The sequence below is a fragment of the Apteryx mantelli genome, chromosome 2 (genome assembly GCF_036417845.1).
Source record: "Apteryx mantelli isolate bAptMan1 chromosome 2, bAptMan1.hap1, whole genome shotgun sequence".
In the NCBI taxonomy this organism is placed as follows: Eukaryota; Metazoa; Chordata; class Aves; order Apterygiformes; family Apterygidae; genus Apteryx; species Apteryx mantelli.
Genome location: NC_089979.1, coordinates 79,064,751 through 79,090,072, shown reverse-complemented (window position 1 = coordinate 79,090,072; position 25,322 = coordinate 79,064,751). Strand labels below are relative to the sequence as shown.

Sequence of the window (25,322 nt, the reverse complement as noted above, 5' to 3'; positions counted from 1 at the left end):
GCCCCTTGCTGTTTGGATTTGCTCTGTGCAGGATGAAAACATTGGTACCAAACACATTTTAAATGTAAGAGTGGGGCTTGAGAGACTGACTCAAAGCCTTGTTAAAACTTCCTCTCAAAGTGTCTATTTTATTGCATGTTATAGCAGTATTGTTACATTTCATGATTTGATATCTTCTTGCACTATACACGGTTGGACTGGTTGCCCGTTTAGCATTTAAAATCCAGTGTCTGTCCCTTGCTATTCTCTGGCACAGTCCCATAGCTGACCTTACACTAACGTGGCAAGAGCCTGGACACTGTGGGACCTCTCAGAGCTCCTGCAGACCACGCGGTGGTCTCTGACACTTCTGTCCCTGAGGCTGCTCTCAGGGCTGCCCTGAGCCTTGGCAGTGCGGCTCTGGAAAGCCCGGACGGTTCGAATGGCGAGGATGCAAACCACGAAGCTGGCAAAGTACAGACAGGCAGCAGCAACACCAAAGAGGCTGACAGCCATGTCGCTGCCCTGGACCATGCAGTTCATAGAGGTATAACCGCGGCGCGCGTACAGTCTCTCCCGCCTCTTGCAAACCTCCGTCGAGTTTACCTGGATGACAAAATGCAAGTAGAGGCCGACGGCAGCAACGTACCCGACACCAGCCAGCAGGTTGAAGGCACATTCACCTGCGAGCAGCCCCACGGTGAGGCGCTGGATGGGTTTTGTCCCCGCAACAAGGAAGAGGAGGGTAAGTGAGGCTGCCGTTAAGCTGAAGGCTACTCCGCCATACACGCAAGGGGCTCTCATCTGAGTGAACTGCATGTCCAGCTCTCTCACCTCCTGCAGCTCGGTTCCCTCAAAGGGGCTATAGGCCAAGTTCAGGTTAAAGGAGCCAATACCCAAGCCCCCGATGGATGTGAAGCCTGCAACGGAGGCTTGGGCAGCACCTACGCAAATCAGCACCAGGAGGTTAACCGTGATTTCCACAAACTTCAAAATGCCTGTAAGGAGAAAGAAGGGAATAGACATCAAAATCACGTCCTGTGCAAAGTAGGGGAAAAAAGTGCACCAAAACCATAAAGAGCAAAACATAAACTATTACTGAGATAGGCTCTTCTGTAGCTATAGCCAAGAGCACTTCCTTTAAAAAAAAAGAAGCATGAGCTCTCATGGGTACATTTCAAAGGTTGGGCAAATTACTTTTTTTAATTTGTCAGCGTGCTTGATAAATGGATCTCCATAAGGGGAAAAAATCCATAAAAATTTTACTGTGCTTGTGTTATTGCCAAGGAAAGCGAACATTATTTTGGCCTGTAACTACTTGGCATAAATATACTGAGCAAGAAATAACCAGTATGAACAAAATGCTGAGGTTAAAGCTGACAAAAACCTAGAAGCTTCTAATGGCTTGAAAAATTGTGCAAGTTATTTAGGTCCTTAAAAGTCTGTTTATTGCTTTAACTTACACATCTGTTTTCATGTATTTTTACATGCTTGTTAACTTAAACTACTTATCTAAGTAGGTATAACTTTCACCTTATCTCCTTCAGAGAAAATAAATCTCAAGAAGCAGTTACTTCCAGGAAAAAAAAAGGGGCAAAAACACCTTATATGTGGAGGTAAGTTAAGTGAATTTGATACAACTTTATGCATTCTCTTACCCATGTCCACTTTGAGAAGAAAAAGCCTTATGGATTCTGAGCTAACTCTTCTTTTCCTTTTCTTATGTCATGCTATGGGTAAGATAAGCAAGATTAAAAAAAAAAATCTGGATAAATGACATTTTTTCTAGTAGTTGCTTGTCAGGCAGAAGCAGCATGGATTATAGATAAAACATTATTCTGTGAGAGCTCACTAGGGGGTCAGACTAAGATTAGTAAATATGACTGATGTTGAAGGTTAGCATAGCTAGAGTTGCCTAGTTGGGAAATGAAAACCTCCAGTGTATCACATGTGCTGCTCCTCAAGTCCTGAAATTAATTACTGAATTGTGAGCCTTATCCCACTGCAGTCTGACAGACAAGGATGTAAGAAGCCTGGCAGAAGGGGCCTGTATTTATTTGTCTTTAAGTTGGGGCAGGATCTGTGGCTTGCATACAGACTTCCATTTTCTGCTGCTACTGTTGATCATCACGGCATTTCCCTGCTGACCAAGGGCTCAGCTGCTGTCAAGGCTGTACGGGCTTGAAAAGAAAGGGCTGAAGCAGCACACGGTGGAAGAGGACAAATTCCTCCCTCGTGCTGCCAGATGCTTCTGACCGAGGAAAGTTGGTGACAGCCACCATGAAGTATTTTCAGATATTCTTGTCCTTCTTGTTCCCTCCCCACAGGGCTGAGGTAACTTGTGCTTTCCTGCTGCTGCTTGGTGCTCCTCACCGGAAGGCACGAGCAGTGGTTTGACAGTGACCTTTGGCAACTGCAGGAGATCTCACCTCTCCCTGCACCCAGACTGGTCCCTCCCTTGTGCCAGCTAGAGTTGTTGGTAGGTACAGCACCCATCCACAGCTTTGCCCTGCAAACTATCCTATATGCACAGAGGGGAGCAACGATAGCGGTGGGAATACCTGGCAATAGCCGAGGCTTAGCATGTTGCACCATTGCTAGCTTCCCTGGGTGTATGTATGTGCATATATGCGTGTGTATACACACACACACACACACACACACACACTCACTCACTCACTCACTCAGTCTGTATCCGAAATAGAATGAGGTAGAGCAGGCAGAAAAGAGAAAATGCTACCACAGCGGAGGAACTACTCTTGCAGCTCTGTACGTTTTCTTCAGAGGTGATCCTGATTTCTGCATGGCAACATGCCTGACTATATATCAACACAGCTATTTTTGCGAAGCTGTTCAACAACCATGCTGGTTACCAAATGGATTCAAGTGGTTTTGCCATCAAAGGAAATATCTGTGAAGCTTAATGTAAGGAGAAATTTAAATCTTGGTCTATGAGACAGGATTCAGGGCTCCTTGTACCAAATTAAAACTTGCAGCCAAAAGACTCAAAGTTTTTAATGGGTATGGAGTCATTGTAATGGAGTCATCGCTTAATCAGGGCTGTTCAAAACATTCTGAAAGTGCAGTGTGGGAGACTGACTGGAACTGGATCAGTTATCCTGTGTCTACACCACTTGAGCTGTACAACCTGCCTTCCAAAAACAGGAACTCGCCTTAGGACCTCAGGGCCCTTCAGCAGCGTTGGAGGCAGCAGGCCGCTTCCCTCTTTCAGGGTTACTATTGACTCCATAGATGCTCCCTCAGGAAGTGGTTCTGGGGCCGCTTACAGGGAGAAAAGACTATTTAATGGAAACCTACCTTTTAAGGTTTTAAATCTGTTTAGGAACTTGAAAGATGGGAATTCATGTCCAGTCAGCTTTCCCTTCCTCTGTCCTCAGAACCTCCTTCTGGTCTGTGACTGTCTAGTGAGACGCTCTGCCCCACTGAGTATCCACTTTTGCTCTACGTCACCTTGTTGAGCTTCAGAAAAGGCAATTTTCTGTTTGTCAGAGTGGCTAGCGCCTGCTGCTAACCTCCCTATGTTTATGACAGTGTGAAAATAACCCCAATACTCAATGACACTGGTCCAGAACTTCCTACGTATTCACACAAAATCTGTTTGCAGTCTCTTGATTTCACTGAGTTGACTGCTGGTAATAAGAGAGTAGGGCTGGCAGAATGTTGCTTAGGATGAGAAAAATGATCAGCATGGGTCTATTGTATTTTTAACTGCAGCAGTAGATGCTTTATGGCATGCTTTAAAGAAATCCTTGAGACAGGGCATTCAGGTTGGACAGGTTTTATATCTACCTGTACAGTTTTTGCATAAGCCTGCTATAGAGTTGATTAAAGTGACTAACAATGGGAGAGAGCCTCATTAGCAGTTACCCTACCAGTTATTTGCAACATGTAGGTTGACTTACAAAGAACATGTAGGTTGACTTACAAAGAATGTGCAATAACTAAGACTCTCGTATTAGAGAAAATCCTAAAATGATGAACATCGTGTAGACCCAAGTGGGCAGCTGTGAATTACAAGTCTACTGTGAGAGCCAGCAGGGGCTGTGAAAGTAACAGACAATTAACAGCAATCTCTAAGGTCTTGTTCAATCATTAGGATTTTGATGGAAATATTAAGCCCTTCAGTATGTTCAAATCTTGACCTGGGTATCCCAAAAGCCTTGCCTGATCTTGATCTGTGTTAGTTAAGAGCTGTTGTGCAATCATCTCCTGTACTAATACAAACACTAGCATAGACAGACTGAAGTAAAGAATAAAAGGACAGTTAACAAATTTTGAATCTTAACTCTGTCAAGGCTTGCTAACTAATTCGTTCTAGTAGTGATCTGCGTAAAGAAGCGCGCTGCGGGCAAAAAGGGCTGAGTTCAAATCCATGCTTCTGAGTCTATACTGTCATTTAATCTGATGGCTCCTACACTTAGCTGTGCAGTCAGCACTTTCTTCCCCTGCCCCGTAATCACTCTGGCCTAACATTAGACCCTTCCATGAGCTGTTGTTAACGAAAATAGCAGAAATGTATTCAGCTCTTTCTTTGTGTGCTGTTTTTTTCCTGCAGCTTTAGCAAGTTAAAGTGAGTCACAGAAGGATCTGATGAGCAACAGTGCTGGTGTGAGTTTAGCAGGGGCGATAACACAGCCAGGACCACTGAAGGACCAGAAACTCTCCTGTTCAGGAAAGGCAAGCTCTTAAATCTGCACACCCTGCCTCATAAAACTGCGGTTGACTGTTTGGAAACCAGTAATTCAACTGTGTGTTCATATCCTGTATGTTGGAGGCTCTGATGAGGTGTCTTCATCCAGGCACTGCAGCAGGATGACCCTGATGTTTGGACATCAGGATCTCAGTGTGGTTATGTACATAAAGTGAAATAGTAAATTCATGCTTATTGCTGTGTTTCTGCAGCCGGCAAAAAAGTCTGTCTGCAGGACAGGTAGGTGTGACTTTATCTGACTGATAGATGGGGCCTTCAGAGCGTCCCCCTCCACTGTGTCTTGGCACAGTAACCACTTTTTTCCTCTCTTGACTACACTTGGACTCCCAAACTCTTTTATTATCGTTTCCTCCTCTTGAGTTGACACCCCTATGTATTTTTAAGATGTTTTATGCTTGCTTTTCTCCAAGCTCCTGGCTCGCTTCTGCCCTCTGCCTCTTCTGCAGGCTGGGTACTCTTGGGAACAGCAGTGCCCAGCTGAGAGCCCCCAAGGCGCCTGGCTGTCCCCAGCGCCAGAGCAGGCGTGCCTGGGGTAGCGCTGCTGGGGCACTGGTGTGTGAACCTGCACGGTTCACATCCATGTCACACCCCATTAGGGGTCGCTACAGGAGAAGGGAAGAGAGGAATTAATGCTACAGACTGAGGAAAATTCTCTCAACCTTTCTCACTGAAAGATTTTTTTTTTTCCTCCCAGGTTAGGTAGCTTTCTGTTTTTCATGGATAATTTTTTTTTCCCCCAAAGGAGCAGAGAAGCATTTTGACCATATGCAGTGACTTAGAAAAGCAGAGGCCAGTCCTGAAAAGGATCCCATATGCAGAATTTCTCTTGCCAGTGCAGGTTTTGCATGCCACAGAGAGTAAAAATACAGCTCGATGTACAGCTTCAGTCACTGCTGTGCTAGACTGAGTTGGGAGAAGGAGGAATAGGATGGGGGGGGAGACAAATGTCAGAGGAAGAGGGGTTTTGTTCTGCTTCTAGAAGGGGACAAAAACATGGCAGAAGTGGGGAGGAGCCAAAACAAGGAAGGAGAACTAAACAAGGGAAATGAAATAGAGACAACAGTTGCAACAGACTAAAAACATTAAATCTAGATGCAAAGTACTACAATAAAATGTCTTGTTAATGGTTTTACTCCCCTTATGTGCACAGGTGCAAAGAAAGATCCTACTCTTATTTAAAGCAATAACAAGAATTCAGTCAACTTCAGTGGTGCAGGATCAGGACAATAGACAACTTTATCTTAAACAAACACCCCCCCACCCCCCAAAGTCCCCATACCCCTGCTGTTTGTGTAGATCTCTATTCTTGAGCCAGTGGTGGGATTTAGGCTTTCACCAAGTTTTGCTAAAATCTCCCTAATGGAGTAATGTTCAAAGGAAAAAAAAAAAAAAAATCCCAAAACACAAACATTAGGCAATGCCACCAGTTATTCACTGAATCTTGGCTTTTCAAAGGACCCAAGGGAACTAAATTTACATGGCATATAAGCACCCAACACATGGTGTTTTTTTTGTTTTTTTTTAAATATGCGTCTTTCTTACTGGAAATCAATGGAAAAAAATAGTTTAAAACTAAGAAAATGAAGTGATTTATGTGTTCTAGAAAAAAGCACTAGTACTATATTTTAACAAGTTGTCCCTCGTTAATAAAGATAATTGCTCCAATAGGAAACCTCAAAGGATGATCACCCTTGTTTCTAGTGATTCAGAGAAGCTTTAAGTTCACAATCAGAGTGCTCAAATCCAGACGTATTGTCCTTGTTCCAACCTGTATTGCCTTTACCATTCTGTCCCACCTGTACTGGTCCTCCCCTTGCCCACCATCCGTCTGCTCGCACTGCTCCAGACTTACACACGAGCCCTGCTGGCCACAGCCTGGGAGGCTGTATTTATATCTTGGAAAGGTACATTTGGGAATGCTCAGGTGGCAATGCCAGACATGGTTACCACCACAACCTCTTCCTCTTGCCCGCTGACCCCTAAGTTGTGGGGCACAGGGATGCTACCTCTGATATTTACTGTTCGTGCCTCAGTGCCAGATCATTGAGAGCAGCTGCTTTGTGCTGGCAGGGAACCATAGGGTAATAACTTCAGCCCTCTGGAGAACAAGGATCTCTTACCCTTTCTGTTGCTTCTGGCAGTTCCCCCTTCTGTTTAATAAAAACCCTCCATTCTCTAAACAGAACTGTCCAATTTTCACAGAAAATGCTGGATCTAATTTGTAGAACCAGTCCATCAGCCTCTGTCCCCATACAGTTTCCCATCACTGTATGGCATTGTAAGATTTTCTTGCCATCAAGACACACCTTTAATACAACCCACCTTGGAACAGCAGATCTGGTCTACTATCTTTTTTTCTAGTAGTTCCTTAGAGGCATCACTTCTAAGCATGTTCTTGATTCTCTCCTGTTAGCCTGGGAAGAGGCATCTTACAGAATTTTGGAGTAGGTGGGAAGCAAAAGGTCTTGCATTAACTTGTAGTTCTTGGTCATACTAATTTCAATACAACAGTTGTAAAAGGCCTTAGATGTATTTGAAATGGCAGTAGGTCACCTCGTGTTCCGCATCTCAGGAAACGATCTTTTTTCTCCCTGATGTACCCATAGTTCTTTCAAGTAATAATTAAATACCTTGGTACCAAAACAAACTTGCAAGAGTTCTTTAAAAATGAATAAATAAATAAGTCCAGAGAACAATGAAATACTCTTGTGCTAAGGTATCATGCCAACTTTCCATAGCCACTCCTTCCATCTGAACTGAAACTGAACTGCCTTTAGTAAGTACAAAGACAGGGAGGTTACTGCTCTTTCTTTCTTTCAATAAGCACAGGCTGGCTGAAGCTAGGTCAGGTCGGGGGAACTTGAGGGCTGGGGCTTCTCATTCACTTTATAGATTGTGGGTTGTCATACCTGGTGAACAACATTCCTGACTGGGATTTTTTTTGTTTTTTCTTTTTTCTTCCTTTAAGTGAGCTAAGATCACCTTCTCAAGAAATACAGCTACATTGAATATACCAGAGGAAAACTCCCAGTCAGTCTGCTGTAGTGACTAGCTTCGTGAACTGCCTTTTAAAGAGAATGGTCTTGCTGGTGATCACTGCGCAATCCTGCTCTCCACTAATGGACAGCAGACCTGACTAAGGTTTCCCAGCAGGGAATGGTACCATGGACTAGTGTCTAATGCAGACCTAATAGCTAGCATGAACTTTGCGTCAGTTGTTTACATCCACTTTTGAGGGCTGTGCTAATGTACACGCTACTGCTTTTAGAGAGGGGAGAACTACAGTGGGGATGGCTTACCTAAGGTAGCAGGGAAAGATACTGGCAGAGGCGTGGGCAACGTGAAGTCCCGTATGTTGACAGGACAACACGTCTGCCAGGTGCCACTTTGCTAAAGGTAACATGTAGCATCTCTGGCTAGTGTAGCCCTGCTTCACCTTGTTGTAGTGCTAAATGCTCATAGCTATTTGTATTTCACAGCTAACAAGCCTTACCTCCAAATGAAATGCTTTGTAAATTCAGAACTGGAAGGCTACCTGCAGCTCTGCTATGCACTGGATCCTGTTACAGTGCAATTTTAATTAAGCATTTTGAATAATTTGGATTAGCTTAATCTGTGTAGCTCTGTCCAATTCCCACTACTTGGCATAATGTCCTCCCAATTACAGGATTAAAAAACCTGATGGCAAATTCAGTCTGTTTGTTAGTCACACTGTATTTAAAATATGCTTTGTAACAGATAGGAGGGGAAAGCCAACTAATTATAAATGAGACTCTACAGAAACTTATTACTCCATCTTAACAGCAGAACTAATTTGAATTTAACTGCCACATGAACAGTGCACGGCAGGTTTGAGCACATTATAAAACAGCTAAGAACAACAGGCTAAGAGGCAAACCATGAAGATGGTAACTAGAAAAATACAGCAGGTTCTAATCCAATTGGTTGCCTCCACACAAATGTAATGTATCCTACAGACCACATTGCTGGAAAGAGCTAACATTCACTGCTGAACATTTTTTTCAAATGCCTGTTTTCATCCACAGTTACCTGCATTATATACATTTAATGACCCTTCAATGCCTTTGAACACAACTGGAATTACAGAAGGTTGTCTATGTCAGCCCAGTGACTCTTGCAGACTATTTTCCCCCAGCTTCTCCACAGCATTGGAAGTGACCCAAGTGCTCTGCAAAATATTTTTCCCCTCCTGTCCCAATGTCAAACTGACCATGAAGAATGACATAGGACATCATACTGCAACACAGTATCAGTATAATGGCTATGAACTACGGCACACCTCAAACCCCATGTCTACTAGTTTGATCCCTGTGTTCAGGGTGACTTTTCACCTCAGTATTTTTTCCAGTCTATGAGTATTTGCCAGCATGCATGGCTACAGGAAAAGATTTGGACTGTGTTTGTGAAAACAAAAGCTTATGGATGTTTACATTTGAATTAATGTTGGCTTGTTAAAGCATGATTATATCCTGCAGAAAGTCATTGTTGCTCCCTAATTCTATTTTCTTCTCCAAATAAATTTAGTTTGATATTTCCTCCTGGCTATGTCTGAAATCAGAGACTTTTCTTGTTACAGACTGTAATGCTGTCTTTTTCTGAGAGGAAATTGGTTTCAAGGCTTTATAAGAACTGTGGATTTTAGAAAGTAGGTTAAAGACATGATTGTTTGGAAGCGCCTACAATAGGCTTAAGAAATCTGACACTATTCATGGTGCCTGTTTAAGCTGTATTCATGGCATCAGAGAACAGGGATTCAATTATACTTGCTCCCCCTCAAACTTCTTTCTAACCTTTTTAGTGCTGTCTCTCTTTAATGCCAAGTGGGTTGAAGAATTAAAAAATAAGTTACATAGTACAGAAATTATGACTGGCACAGTACAATTCTATACAAGGCAAAAGTGCAAGCATTTTTTGAATCAGATACTGACCAAAGGTGGGAGAAACTTAGTTTACTTTGACTGTTTAAGCAAAATTAAAGGAAGCAGTGTCACACAATCACATTGCTCCATCTCTTTCACACCAATACATCATAAAAATAAAACCAAAGTTTTTTGAAGTCAGTTGGCCAACTGTCTATAACTGATTTAGGATCAGCAATTCCTCTCAGGTTTGCCTCACATTTTGCTTACTCTAAGGTGAAGGAAGCATCATGGCAGCCAGCCTTGAACACTTCTCATTCCCTCTGGTAGCTAAAAGCACTGAACTTGACTAAGCAAATATGTGATAACTAGTTTAGTTTTCCTACTCTGAGGAGAGAACTACAGAAACTTTAACTGCACTAAGCGCGAACAGCAAGCTGAAAAATTTCTTCTGAAAGAATTGCAGTTCTTTTTAAGTATCCCCAGACTAAAAATTTTGTCAAGCTTTCAATCTGTGCTGCTTTAAATGGCACACACTATGTATATAAACTGTAGAAAATACTTATTGCAAGCACTAGTTCCTTAGTTGATGAAAAGTTTGTCTCTGTCAGGGATAGTTTATTTCCAATTCCCCTATAATTGCATAGGATTCCTAGACAGCAAGACACCAGTCCATAACCTGTTGTTTAAGTCTCCTTCCCTACTACAGAAACAGAAGGCAGCAAAATCCTGTGTTTCTGGTGGCTTTCCAATTAGCAATCTGCAGGTCCACAAGTCTGACTTCCTGGTGAGGAAGAACAGGTAGCAACTAGACATAAAGACAGCACAGCAGGGAAGACTCAGAAGTTTCTTAGAGGGAAGTCCTTTGAAAGAATCAGCAAGTATAAGGAGAAAGGCAATCCAAGTGGTGGTGTATTTGATTTTCTAAAAAGCTCATGACAAGGCCTCTGGCCAAATGCTCTTAATGACACAAGCTCCTAAGAGAGAAAAGTGAAGATCCTCCTACAGATTAGGAGTGGTTAAAGGAAAGTAAAGGCTAAGAAAAAATCATTGGTTTTCAAACAGATGGAAGTAAGAGTCAAATCTTAGTCCTGTGCTGCCTGACAGTCACTAGCCATGTCCACATCAGCAGTGGATCTGTAGAGCAAAACATTTGGAGCTGAAAACCTAGGGCCCATACTATTTGCATTTTGGGGGTGAGAAGCACTTCATTCTAGTTCTAGTTTGGTCCAAAGGACAGAGCATCTGCTAGCAGTTATAGCTCATCCTCTCATTTAGTTTGTTCTGAAAGGAATCCTGCTCATACATCCTGAGACTGCTCTGCAGCATGACCCCAAGAGCTGTACGTGGGGACTCATAAGAGACTCAGTTCAAAAGCGCACACCTGATTTGAACTAAAACACTAAGGTAGATGCACAGATTAATGTTTTAGAAGAGACTGAAAAATGAGATGATATGAGTGTTTTAATAGTTGCACAAAATTGTTCATGGTTGCCAACTCTAAAACTGGTAGGCTAGTGAGAGCTCAAGATATTGAATGGGAAATTAATGAAATCAGTGTTTAATAAGCACCTTTGCACTTGATGCATGTACACAAACACTCCCACAAAGACAGATCACACAGATGGGCTCTAAATAAATCATTTCCACTCAGGAAAGACAGCAGGTATACTTCTCTGAAAACATCAGTGTTCACCGACAGTCAAACAATACAGCAAAAGCTAGGAGACATTAGAATAGGACTACAAACCTAGAATCATTGAGCAGCTGTTTAGTTCCTTTGGGAATTTACATCTTGAATTTTGAGTGCAGTTCTGGTCAGCCCATCTCAAAAGGCTGAGCTAACAGGCTGATCATAGAAGTGGAAAGACTTTGCTCTTGCTAATTAGTTCAGAAATTTCCAACAATCTGCAGTTGGGAGAGTACTCCAGAGGACAGCTCACTCTCCATTCATCCTAATTCCTACAGTCTTCCTGAATTTGGGGCTTTGGCATTATGGTAAATTGTTAGACAGGACACCTAATTAGGTGTCTTGTAAGATCCAGTACTGCTATCCATGGGATCCTACCCAAATTGCTTAGAATAGGCATTGCTCTTAGAATGTTTTAATAGATTTTTTTCTTATGTTTTCAGGATGAAAGGATTAAAAAGGAGCAGAACAGTTTGAAGTTTCTGAGATGGTATTGAACACCCCTCCTGAGAAACGGGATCAGTATCAGTTTCTTTCATTTACATTACTGTTGCATTTTGTTCTTAATGCAGTTGTAGGGAAAAAAAGGGGGGGGGAAGAGGGAGGGGGGGAAGAGGGAGGGGGGGAAGAGGGAGGGGGGGAGGGAGAAAGAGAATAACGAAAGATAAGAGAACAATTTCCTTTTTTCTGCTGCTGCTTGCAGCCCAGGTGTTAGAAGGATCCCTACAAAAATAACTGCTTATTTTTTAAACTCAACTTCTTTAGCTTTTTGGGATACTGTTGAGGAAAAGGATGGATGAAGAGAATACATATGGGTGAGGCAAATACTTTTGAGAGCTCTCATGGTTTAGAATTGCTCTCTAGCTTCCCAAACAGGCCAACATGCACAAAGAGCGTAAGTATATTTGCTGGGCCAAAAAGAAAATAAATAAATAAATACATAGGGAGATACATAGTAAGAGACTAAGATTCACATTTCAGTTGTTGCTTTGGAAAAGGTTGTGGTAGGTCACTTGATTTACCGTGCTTGATACTAACTTATTTTGGAATTAGAGGGGGTTGGGAAGGGAGATTTGACCAGAGCAATGATAGATCATTGGCAGAAGAGATAGATGGTTAAATAGATGCTTCCTGGAATTTTTGTGCTGTAAGAAACTGTAGCTCACATGTAGCTGACTTCCTATTAAACAATTCATGCAGCTTTTCATTTATAACATTTACTCTCTGACTGCAGGGAATACAGCAGCCTACAAAACAGTTCTAGGAAATTCGGCTAAATCTTGATACTTACAAAAATTAAATGTGTGCGTGGTGGGAGGGGATAGTTTCATAATCTTATCAACCTTCAATTTCTATATAGTTTTTGAAATAAAACAGCTAATAAAAAGAGTTTATTTTCTACATGATCTCCCCTGCCTCCACTGCAAGCTCAGATATTAAACTTTTGGAAAATACTGAGTAATACTGGGGGAGGAGTGGCAGTGAAAGCATCATCTTCAACTGATACATCCAAAACTAGGATGTTTTGCAAATGTTAATGATATTTAATGCACTGAAATAATGTGAAGCAAATGGGGGGAAAACACCCAGTCACATTAAGTTATCCATCAATCTATCTAATCAGCTAACTGAAAGCTAAAAATAACTTGCCACTTAATTTTTCTAAAGCTATGATAAAATAAGACTTGGAGTTTTTTAAGGCTTCTCTGAAACAAGTTAAAATTATTCAATATTTTGAAGAAGGAACTGCTGATACACAGCTCTGGATCAGTAAATATGCTCTCTGAACAGTTGTAGTTAAATGTCCTCAAGTTGAAAAAACAAACTGCACACAAATACGCAGTTACAGCATATTTATAAGAGAAAAATAGTTCAAGCTCAATCTTAAAATTGCTCACATATTCACATATAGAGAAATACTAAAAGCAAATTGAGTGTGTCATTTATCTTTCCTTCATAGAACGAAGAATTAAGATTATGTTACGTATTCTAATTTACTTCCAACAACTAAAGTCTTCATTTCTGTCTGTGCTGGAGAACACTGTACAGCTGTTTGGAGACTCTGACCAGTGACTTTGCACCTGGCTGCAAGTTTCAGCTTGGACTGCAGTAGGCTCTTCCTACAAACAAGGTGAGAATGCTGCCTGTCCTGGAAGAGGAAAGCTTTTAAAAATGGGAGGTATTTTAGCTACACTTTTTTTCAGCTTATGGAAATGAGTTAACTAAGCGCCAGGGCTGATTGCCTCCCACATTAATGTTCATTTCTCTGCATGTGGTAGTCACTTTAACTATGGAAAAAATGAGAGTTGTTATTCAAGAGTTGTTCCATCGGATTCATGTCCATAAAATGGTTTTGCCTCCCGCAATGTTGATGTATAAAGATACACCAGTTATGACTAGAATAAATCAAGAGTTGATAAGAGGTCTGAGGAGAATGTGTCAGACAAGAATTAGCATCAAAGCTTTAACAGTCAAATTTAATAGCCTAGAGATGCAAATATCTATTTTACTCCTGAATCATACCAGTCAGCAACAGGTTAAGTTTTGCTGCAAGAACTGAGAGGTTAGGCGCCTGACACACTCGGATGCTCTAGGAAATCAACCTACTGGCTGCATCTTCAGATATCTGAGCACCTCTGTAAATCTGGTCTTTAGATGCCTAAAACTAGTTGCTAACCTGCAGTTATGCCATTTGTGAATTTTAACTCTCCTGGTTTTGTTTGTTTGTTTGTTTTTTAAATATTCCCCTAGCTTTCCTTTGTTGGGCTTTTGAACACACAAACCAATGCCCAGACCAGCCTTTGTAAGGAGAGGAGTGGATAGCAAGCAGTAAGGATCTCACATACCTCTTGTTGTGCATACCTTTGAACACTTCATCGAGAACGTTTCCTTGGAAGGATAACATTGCGGTGGTGGGTCAAAATATTCCTGTGCTGCTCCTGAGGTTTTATGGTAAGGGTCGGAGGAAACAGTGGAAGCCCTTGCATGCTGACAACCCCGGATGTCTTCTGCTGATCTGCAATGGTGTAAAAGGGTAATGTATGTTAATTAGGTCATGTTCTCTCCTGAATATTTGAACAAGAAAAACTGGCAGACACTCCTGTTACTGGAACCACCTAGCTTGCTTCATATCTTTTTTTGCTTGCATGCTTCAAAAGCAAATATCCCAAACTCTTGCATAAATCAATGTTCATGAGGACATTTGCACTTGATCGTTCATTGCTGTTTTGGAAAGTTGTGTACTCACTGAGTAGGCTGGCTGAATTGTTTGAGTCACTTGCAAAAGGTAGCAAGAAGAGTGTGGGGGGAGCTTCTGTCCATAAACATGGAACAACAGCATTTTCATGAAAAACAAATGTTTTTAGCTAGTCTGCAGCAGCCCAGAGAATAAAAAAATGACATTTTCACATAATAAATCTTAAAGGTAGCACAACTATTTTATGGGTAAACATTGTGTCAATTTTGTATTTCCAATTACTGTGTCTCATAAAGATGCCTTTCAAAAGAAAGGAAGCCATTAAAAAAAACAGATAAAGATTTTAAAAGCGGGAAAAATATTTGCCTATTTAGATCTTTCTCAATTTTTCTGAACTCCCTTTAAGCCTGACAATATTTGAAGAGGAATCTAAAATTGAACAAAAGAACCATTTCTGTGTCTCTGATTAGTGTCTTCATTTGTGTATCCCAAAACTGAATTGTTCATTTTGCTGCAATGACATAGGAGGGAAAAGAAAAGAAGGAGGAGGAAAGCAAAGCGAAAAGAAGGAGAAGGGAAGCAAAGCGAAAAGGCCTTTTCTGATGAAATTGGTCTCCTTAGAGGGCCCGTACGCACAAAGGAAATGCACCCACCCTTTCACGAGTCCTCACTGCATTTCTATGGATAAGCACCTCCAAGGCTGAGGACCACACAGCTGACTTCTCCTGCACCATCGAGAGAGAGAGGGAGAGGCAGGCTGGTGATGCCAGCTGGACAGCAACCGCAAGAAGACCCTCCCCAGCGCGCAGCATCCTGAAACACAACCCCAAGTGCCCAGCACACCTTCAAAGCGGGAGAGAGCCCCAGAGGCAACAGTGACAGCAGCTCTGGAGAACACCAGTCCCAGGCATGGGCAGAAGCAGCAGCTCCGGGCACAGCTGCCTCTTGTCCCAGGAGCTACACCCAGAGTCGGGCAGCAGAGACAGGGCACGGAGCACCACAGGCAGCCTCCCAAGCGCCAGGCAGAGGGCAAAGTCGTGGAACACCCGTCACAAATCAGCCCCATCCTGAAAACGACTCCTACGGAGGCAAGCAGAACGCACCTTCCTGCAGAGATCACGGCCACAAGCAAAGCCTCTGGCTTCTCCAAAGGAACAACTCGCTCTGCAGCTGCTTCGGTGCCTCTCTTCTTCAGGCTCTGTGCACCCCCACCCAGGAAGGCTCGGCCTCCAGCTTCAGCCACCCATTAGGCAGCCGCAGGGACAAGGAGCTCAAGGCAGCAAGCCCCCACTCACCGCCTCCTCCTCCTCCTCAGATCAAAAGAAACACCCCCAAGGCCCCCTAGGACCTGAGGGGCCCCTCCCACACACTCCTGCTGTCACCCCGCCACAACAGCCCCAAGGAAGACAGGCCCTCTCCTCCCTGGCTCAGGCCACCAGAGATCCCACCTCTGCACACATCAGCGACGGCGGGTGGGCGCACTGTGGGGCAGGAAAGGAAGGCTCACGCAAGACTGCAAATTCAACAGCTCTTTTATTGATGACCGCATGACCCTGTGCTGGCGGGCTGGGCTAACACCTCCTTCCCCGCCTGGGCACAGCCCCCTTCTTCGCCCGCTCTTGGCTACTTGCTGGCCGCGGGCGAAACACTCGCGGGCCACTGGGCCCAGGCAGAGGGCCTTGAGAGGCTGTGGCCCTCCTGGGATGATGGCGACGCCCCGCTGCCCAGGCCACCCCACACAGGGCCATGCTGGGCCGTGCCCGCTTTGCTGCCGGTAAGTCCACCTCCATTGGTTCCACACAGTCTTCAGGAGGGTCCACCTCCATGGGCTGAACCCCAGCCTCTTGCGGACGGTCCACCTCCATTGGTTGAACCCCAGCTTCTTGTGGAAGGTCCACCTCCATTGGCTCCACGACACTCTTCGTGCGACCACCGGTGGTGACTCTCAGGGTCCTCAGGTGGTACCGGGCGTTTGCCTGCTTCAGGATCGCCCTCATGCCGCGGAGGCCCACCCTGCCGGCCATTCCGCATGGCAGCCTTCTTGAACGCACCTCCCAAAGAGGTGCAGCAGCTCCCTTCGGCCTCCTTGCACCCTGCCTGCTCCAAGTCTCCTTGGCGCTACAGGAGCCAGAAGCTCGGTGAGCTGGGCCCCACGCCCAGGCGCCTTTATGCCGCCCGGGACAAGGGGCAGTGAGGTCACTGGTGACAGCAGCAGGCCACTGTGATGGCGCCCAAAGAGGGCGCCAAGTACAGCCAGAGGGGCCTATGGCCTGAAAGATGCCCTCCTGGCCAAGAACCAGCGGCTGAGGGCCCCTTTCCTTCGCATCCTTCCCACCCGTCATTTTGCTGCACACACGCAAAGGCTGCCCCTGCGGCACAGGCACTGCCATCGGCCTCCTCCTCGCATCCTGGGCTCCAGCCCCCTCCTCAGCCCACGGGCCCGCCCCTCGCCTCCTGCCACCATGGCACCGCCTGCCTCGCGCTCTCCGGGCAGCCCAAAACGCACAGAGCCCTCCACGCGCCCCCCTCACAAGAGAGGCCCAAAGGGCAACTATCACTTCCCCCACCTGCCCATGGCACTCCACCACCACCCAGGCTCGCCTTCTCCTCCAGCAACCTCCAGGTGCGCTCGCCACTCCTCTTACACCTGTGCTGCCACCACCACCGCCCCTCAGGGCCTTTTCTGCAGAGCTGCTCCTCAGCCAGCCCGGCCCCAGGCCGCGTGGTGGAGGGGTGCTGGTCCACAGCAGGTGCCGGCCAGATCGTGCGTGCCCTCCCCTTCCGCTCCGCGAGGTTTCTGCCAGAACACTTCCCCAGCCTGCAGACACCCTCCCCTCCAGGGCATCAGACAACGGCCTTCCCACCCTCCCCACTCTTTGAAGTCACCCACAACCCGGCGGGAGGTGCCCCCTGCTCACCACCTCCACCCAAGCCCTTCCTTCACACCTTCACCGGCATCAGCCCCAACACTCACCCCAAGCAACACCGTCAGCACCTGCCCCTCGGGGGCGCTTCCTCCTGCCTTTTGCAAGACACTGGCCCACCCGCCTTGCAGCCCACTTCTCTCCTCCATGCCTCACCCAGGGGCTACCACGAGGCTGCAGGAGACTCTGTCACGGGCCTTGCTAACCTCCGGGCAAACGACATGCACTGCTCTCCCCTTGGCCTACGTGGCCACACAGCTCCTCAGTGCTAGCTCCCAGCTGGGGCCCGGCACTGCTCGCCCTTGCAGAACCCCCTGGCTGCCACCCACCACCTCCTCTACGCTGCTGCCATTTCGCCTCCTTTCCCACCCCAACCAATGGCACATTGCCTTTCCAAGGGCAACACAGCATTTTGCCTCACGGGCAACCATAGACAGCTCCCCATGGCCCTCTGACTTCTTCAAACCTGCTGCAATGTCGCAGCAACACTGTGTCAGCACACCTGTCACAGCTTACCTGCTCCCCCTTCCCAAGTGCACAACATGTCACAGCTGACTTTGTGTGACAGAGACGGTCAGAGACTCCGTCTTGGGCTCAGAAGACATTGCAAAGTCATTTGGGTCCCAAAAGACCTCCTAGCTCATTCAGCACCCATCTTCGCAAAGTCAGTGCCAAGGGAACGAGAAAAAAAATGAGGAAAAATATACCCATTTACAGACAGACCAATCGACCAACCAAAACCACAACACAGCACCCAAGAGGAAAACTGCAAGCGCAACAGCTCTTGGTTTGAGGAGGCATGTCTCGGCCTAGGGACACCAGTGGCTCACCCCCCTCCTCTTCCTTCCCCTTTCTTTTCTCCTCACAGACAAATGGCAAAGGACACAAAGCAACAGGCTCCCTTCATTGCAGCCATCTTCCCTGGGGCTTTTCACCAATGCTTTTTCAATACAGGAGCAACTCGCAAGACTCACGCCGTGGAAGACGACTCTTGGGACACCATTTCAGCCACGAGCAACAGGCCTGCAGCTGCATCTCCAGGCAGCTCTTGGCCAGGAGCAGCCCTGCTCTCCAGAGAGCACGGGGCACACATGCCCCGTGTCCTGCTCCAGAGCCAGGCACGCAGCAGAACCAGGAATGCAGCTGCTCACGTGCTACATTTGTAACCTCATCTCCCTATGCTTCTGCTAAACCTGACGCTAACTTCTGGAGCGCCACTGGCGGGAAAATGCATGAAGGCGCTCAGGTGCTCAAGTCTGGGCCGTAGAGTCCACACAGCAAAGGGGCAACACAAGCTGCACGACGGGCTCGTCTGCAATACAAACGGAGCTGAGCTGCTTGTGTCCCCAGCATACCACCCAGCTTGAACAGTCGTTGCCACGCATTTCAGCCATTACACCTATGAGCCAGTTGCAGGTTCCCAGGCCTCTAGCAATGACTCATCTTGGAAAAGAAAGGAGAGCTGCGGCACGGCGAAAGACAACGGCAAGCCACAACCATCGTTCCTCATGCCAAACTGCCCTGGGCCTGCATACACTAGAGGAGCATTTGAGTAGGACGCAGTCAGCAAGATGACAAAATCCTCCGTGGGGAAAGGGAAGACATTCAGGCAAAGGGGTGCACGCTATGACTTTGGAGACCCAACAAATGGAGAATTACCGCTTCCTCCAGGCACAAAAGCTCCACAGAAGTGCTGCTTTTGTCTCTTTCAGGGCTACAAGCCTCAACGTCATCACCTTCTGGAGCAGACAGGGAGGGACGCCAGTTAGGAACTAACCCCAGTCACAAGCACTCCTCACGCTTCAGGCTTGACGCCTTCTGGCCAAAGCCCCGCTTCTTCCCTCCACACAGCACCGCAGCATTTGCTTGGCAGCAGCACCGTGGGGGGGACCCTGCTCTCCTCCCTCACACCACCCATCTTTCCAGGCCTGAAGTACACATACCCGAGGCTCTCATACATATCACCTGTGAGGCTTGAACACGCACGCAAGCGCGCACACACACGCACACATATATGCACCCCAGCCAGCACCTCATGCAGCAGTTCAGCAGCCACCTGGGCTATGCACACCTGAAAGTCAGGCCAGCTGCCCCCACTCACTCTCCTGTGAACTCTCCTCCAAGAACCTCTTAAGGCACCTATTTGACCACTTCAGGGGCACCACTGTGGGGCTCCTTTCCAAGCATCACCACTTTGACAGGGACACTCTTTTCTCAGGGACAGGCTCTCTTCAGGAAAAGATGGCAATCCTGGCTGACACGGTGCTCAGCACACACCGCGACAGAAAGGGAGGCATGAAGAGAGAAGTTCGCAGACTGCCCCACGGAGCATAAGAGCTGCAAACACCACAAAAAACTTCACTGGCACCCCACAAAAGAGTCTGTCCATGCACCAGAACACATCAAGTGACTTCTCCCTCCACCTCCCAGGGTCTTTGGGCAACTCCACCTCACCTGCTCCTCCCACAATGCCTTTGCAGGCCAGCTCTCCCCTGCACACCCACCTGAGAGCACTTTCCAGCGGACAAGCAGAAGCTGACGGCTGGCAAGGGGAAAGAAGAGACACAGGGGGAAAAAGGCAGCTGCAAAGCCATGCAGTACTTAGCAGGCTCCTGCTTCGGACACTCGACCTGCCTACAAGCTCTACAGCCAAGGCACACTCACTCGCTCATGTTACCACAGCTGGAGGCTCTCGCTCCCACACAGGCTCTCCCTTAGGCTACATGCAGTTTGACTGGAGCCTGCTTCACTTAGAAACCTCCACTCCAGGACTGCCTTATGCAGTCAACAGCTGGAAGCAACAGACCAGACGAGCGCCGTCTGTCCGGTCAAAGGGACAGGCCACACACTGCAACTTTGCTCTGCTGGCGGCTCAAAGAGCACAACCCGCCCAAAAATTTCAGGGTCCAACACCTGCAAAGGAAACTCAACCTTTTTCTTAACGTACTTCCCGGAGGAGAAACACACTCTCCTCACACCTCCAAACAGCAAACACCAATTAGCAGGAATCCCTCTAGCACTCTGTGGCAGGAAAAAACTCGTCCACAACCTTCCCAAGACCACAGGAGGGCTGCGCTGGAAACAGACTACAGGAGGAGGGGAGGGAGAAGAGAGAGGAGGGGAGGGAGAAGAGAGAGGAATTACTTAACCACAGATCTGCGTTTTCCTCAACTGTAGTTTTGTTTCCTAGTTTCACTGCACTTCACTAAGGTTTATCTTCATCCAATCCCACCAATTCAGTCTACACATATTATCTCATTCATCCACATTAAATCATGTTCTTTGTAGTTTTTACATTTTAATTAAGACGTTCAACAATAAGACCAATCCTAACATCTCCATGTGTAGTTGCCAACATCTCTGTTTTGGCCAAAACATTCCTGATTTTTCTGACCTTTGTCCTGGGTCTTGAGCAACCACCAAAGCATCCTGCGCAGCTGTGTCACATAAATTAAATAAGCCGTGTGATTTATAAGACTTCCAGTTAACTTGAAAGCAATTCCTTTGGTACTTCTGATGCAGCTGCTTCTCTCTATTGTATCCTGCTACTTGCCAGAAAAGAAAAAAAAAAAAAAAGCCTGATGTTCAGCAACTGAGTATGATTAAAAAAAAGAAAAAAACCTCTTTCTTTCAGATGTGTTTTTCTCACAATTGCCTCTTCTGGTCACCTTTGCTCCTGTTTTCCTCCAGGACTTTCCAGTTCAGAGTAACGCAACTCCTTCTGCTCCCTCACCAGCAATGAGAGCAGGCACAGCAGGGCAGGAGTTTCAGGCACAAATGCATTGTGAAAAAGAGACACTCTGGCTAGAGTCTTGCTTATAAAGGATGAAAGCACTAGGCACCCAAATTACAGCTCTCACAAAACTCTTCCCGTCTCTTTCTTTTGGCCAAAAAGATGTCTGTAAGTCCTCAACAAAATACTGAAATTCCCTTACAAAAGCAGCTGTTTTTTCATGGGAGGTAAGCAGGGGAAATGCTGTTAGGGTAAGCCAAACTCTGTCAAAACAATTGATGGAAAAGTTTTTTGACCAGCTGCAGTGAGGGCTGGCGCCTCCCGGATTCTTGACTTGACTCTGAGAACTGTCTCCACAGCTATCCTGAATCTGTGACTGCAGCTCCCCTTTCTCTAGCCCCGGGTGGATACAGGGGCAGTCTGTTGGCCTTTATGGTCCTTCCACCAATTTTCACTCTCTGTCCTTTATAATTAATGGTGCAGAGAAAAAAAAACCAAAAAAACAGAGAGGTGCTTTGCTAAGAAATGGTGACTTAATTTACAGCTATCCTTCATACATTGCTTAAGTGATGCTATAAAAACAATCCCTTTTCTGGAAAAGTATCTTTAATACATCACTGGCATTTTCTGCTCTTACTTCTAATATGTTTGAGATGATTTAACTATATCCCCTCCTGACTACCCCTTTTACTAAGGACAGTCATTCAGCCTTTGGGGATGATTCTTAGGCTGACCTTTGTTCCCATTTTTCTCTAATTTTTCATGAACTACGAGACAGGAGAAAAAATCATTAGCTAGTTTCCATAATACACTAGCATTACCATCATCCAAGCTTTTTATACTTAGTCATAAGTACTCCTTCCAGTCCATGCAATGCTCTTCACTATTACTTCTATTCTCAGCCTTTTTTTTTTTCTTGCTTAAATGCATATTATCAGGAAGGACTTCAGTATTTCAGCTTTTCTCTGATCTTAATGATATTCACCTCCTCCCCTTCTTTGCCTATATTCGTAAGCTGCCCTACATTGCAGTCGTGCCTCCAGAGGCTAAATGGGAATGCTGACTGCCTTACTGCCATGGCTAGCTTGCTACTGGTGCTTAGAGCTACCCATCTGTCTCCTACCCTGTAGTCACTAACATGCCCCCAAAGGAAAACATAAACAGCCTGAACTCAGTGCCGACACCCTGCAGGCTGGCTAGGCTGACAGGGAAAGGATAATATCCCGAGAGTTTTTTTTTCACACCAACCATTCTATTTGTTGATTTGCTTATTGTACTGACAGGGCCTGACCTGCTATCTAGTGCCACAAACTGCCTTAGACACTTAAACAGGTACTAATTTATTGACTGGGATGATTTAAATCCCTGTTTGTTCTGGATTAGTATGAACTTGTTCAGAGCTGAGCTAGGCCAACACGAGAGTTCAGTAAGTCTCTGTGCCAGCCTCAGTCACAAACCATCCTCACTTAAACAGTGCAAATTTGGCAAGCCTTCACTCGCTGTCATCTGCTGAGCAACCCCTTCAGGACATGTGCTAAGACAACATGGCCACCCTTCAAATACCTGTGACCCAACTTCACCCAGACAACCCTGTGAAATTCGTATCTCTGCCTGTGTCAGGCTGCCTATCTGTCTGCCCCCCTCTTATTCTACTGCTATCCTGGAGCTCAGTACAAAGAAAAAGGTTAAAAATTGTTTAAAATTTGGAAGTACAAAATAGCTTCCTGATTCTGAATGTGGCATGATCATGCTGCATGATTTCAAGGCTGAATAAATGCTACTGTAATATGAACGTTATTTAAAAACAACAAACAAGATAACAGACATAGGCCTGCTGTGATTTGTGTTTCTTTAGGGTGGTAAAGACATACCTTCCATCGCATGGGTATGGTTTCCTGGCTTTTCTGTCCTCCTTATATCTATCAGATCCATGGTTCTTGTGGTACAAGCATTGCTTATCTTTGTATTGTCCCCCAGCATAAGACATCTTTTCTCTTACGCGTATTCTTTCTCGCTGAAATAGCTTCCTGAGCCAGTGGAAAGAAAAAAAAAAAGAGTTCATTTTATAGCTCTAATTTAAGTTATTCATTGACCAACACTTGCAGAACACATCCCTGTCACGTTGATTCAAGATTCAGTAAAGGCTTCCTTAAGAAGAGAAGGAAGTAAAGGCCTTTAAACTACACATAAAGTAACTACATTAAAGAAGGAAGTTTTTCTCTACATTTTCTCATTCACCAAGTAATCATAATTTTTCTATATTCAACATTTAATGCATTTATTTACTAGGTCTGCTCTTACTGCCCCCCATCTTTGCTGCACAGTTAACACATGCTATCCATACAGAGTATGAAATCTAGACTTCTCTAATGTTGTCTCTTAAATATAACATTAAACACAGCAAACATCAGTTCTTTGCATGAGCATGCATATATAATTGCCACCAACTCCAGGGCAAACCTGAAAATGCAGGATGTGGCCTTTATTATAATTTCCTGAGAGGAGGGCACACATCAATGCCGACAGAAGGATTACAGAAGGCCTGTGATTTGGAAAAGTGTTAGATATGAGAAAACTATGTCAAGATGCAGTTAAGTTTGCGAGAAGACACATCCTTGATAATTTGGTATTAAACATTATAGGCATGTTATTTCCAGAAAGTGTCTTTACGCTTCGAAGTGAAGTACTCCTAAGTCCAAATCCAAAAGATACAGAAAGGCAGAGTTTGAGCATCTAATCAGTCTTTGTTCTTATTTACCATCCTAATCACCCTTTTTTTTTGATTATTGCAGAAGTGCCTGTAGCTCATTTGATTTTCACCGATCAAGTTAAGGCCCTGCTTAAGGACTTTCCTTCTGCCTCCCCAGGGTGCCATGAAATACAGGAGCCGACTTTTTTTATGGCTAACAGACACACAAAGACACTGTCTTCCCCGGGGGAAGCTCGGCCTCGCTGTCCCGAACAGCGGGCGCGCTGAAGGCACCAGCCCGACAACTATGTCTAAGGGCAGCTTCTGGTCCCCGCGGAAAAGAGTCAAGTCCGCCTCGCCGCGTCTCGGTGCAGGCCGAAGCCAAGTGCCCTGGGGAGGGGGAAGCTATGTTTCGCAATTGGGTTTAAGCGCCGCGGAGCCGCGGGCGCCCTGGCACTCACCGCGCGGAGCCGCCGCCGGTGCCGCCGCGTCTGCGAGCGCGGCCCCGCGGCTCGGCTCGGCTCGGCTCGGCTCGGCCCGGTTCGGCCCCGCTGCGCTCCCCGGGGCGGGCGCGGAGGCGGCGCCCAGGTGCGCGCACGCCCCGGGAGCAGGTGCTGCCTCGGCCCGCGCCGCCCCGCCGCACGGCGCGGGGAAGGGGGAAGGGGGGAACCGCTCTCGGGAGGGAGGCGAGAGTCCTGACTGTCGTTTAATTTAATAAAAAGAGGCTCGTTCTCTTGGCTGCTGAGGAAGGATCTGGTAAATGTGATCCTGCAAGAATTTAAAACTAGAAGGTTAAAAAAAAAAAAAAAACACGTGCCCCCCACCAATCACTTTTTTTTTTTTTAAACAAAGTTAATCTCTTCTACTTGCGATGCTTAGGGTTGGAAGTCCTAGGGTATGAAAAAAACAGCTGGAGGATAGAAGATGAAAAAAAAAAAAGGAGGAAACTTGTTCCCAGAAGCAAGTGGGTAGGAACAAGCTATTTCAAGACAATTAATCCAGCTAATGGCTTGGAAAGGGAGGTAAGCAACTTCCCTGTGTTATAAAGCTGACTTGTGGATAACCGACCACCTGAATGAATGCTGTCTCATTTCTTGGTGCTCTGCTCAAAGCCCTTGCTCTGATGAAACATGTGGACATTTGGGGATCTCATCTCCTCACTGCAAGCCTGTGATGTGGGAGAACAGAAACACAGCAGCGTCCCGAGCAAAGGAATGAGATGCTGGTCCCCTCAGGATACTTATTGTCCACAGGTTAAAAATAAATGCTTTTCAGAAGCTCTTGGAGATATATCTATTTTGCACAGAGCCTGAGGCAGACATGCGAGCCAGTACTGCTATGAACTACTTGTTCATTGCTCAGTCTCATGCAAAAGTTATCTGGGTGTCAAGAGTAGGATGGTGGTGTGAATGTGGCTCTGTGCCGTGCTAATATGAGTTTTGGAAAGCTTCCCTAGGCCCATGGTGCTGTCCTACAGAGGCAGACCCTTCACAGTGATG

General features: G+C 45.9%; 1 protein-coding gene across 4 annotated transcripts; it reads right to left on the bottom strand.

Moving 5' to 3' along the window:
• Positions 1 to 90: 90 nt before the first annotated feature.
• On the bottom strand, positions 91 to 24,352 carry LOC106482359 (MARVEL domain-containing protein 3-like). 4 transcript variants are annotated; one of them, XM_067292399.1, is made up of 4 exons: positions 24,285 to 24,352; positions 23,006 to 23,161; positions 14,128 to 14,297; positions 91 to 977 (listed from the first exon to the last, which is right to left on the bottom strand). In XM_067292399.1, the coding sequence occupies exons 2-4, from the start codon at positions 23,119 to 23,121 to the stop codon at positions 271 to 273; spliced, it is 993 nt and encodes a 330-aa protein (XP_067148500.1). In that variant the 5' UTR covers positions 23,122 to 23,161; positions 24,285 to 24,352; the 3' UTR covers positions 91 to 270. The 4 variants fall into 4 exon arrangements, with proteins under 4 accessions (XP_067148500.1, XP_013795387.2, XP_067148503.1 ...); XM_013939933.2 differs by lacking the exon at positions 24,285 to 24,352 and adding an exon at positions 15,131 to 15,202 and having other exon boundaries at positions 14,144 to 14,297; positions 23,006 to 23,058; XM_067292402.1 differs by lacking the exons at positions 23,006 to 23,161; positions 24,285 to 24,352 and adding an exon at positions 1,638 to 1,709 and having other exon boundaries at positions 14,144 to 14,212.
• Positions 24,353 to 25,322: the final 970 nt, after the last annotated feature.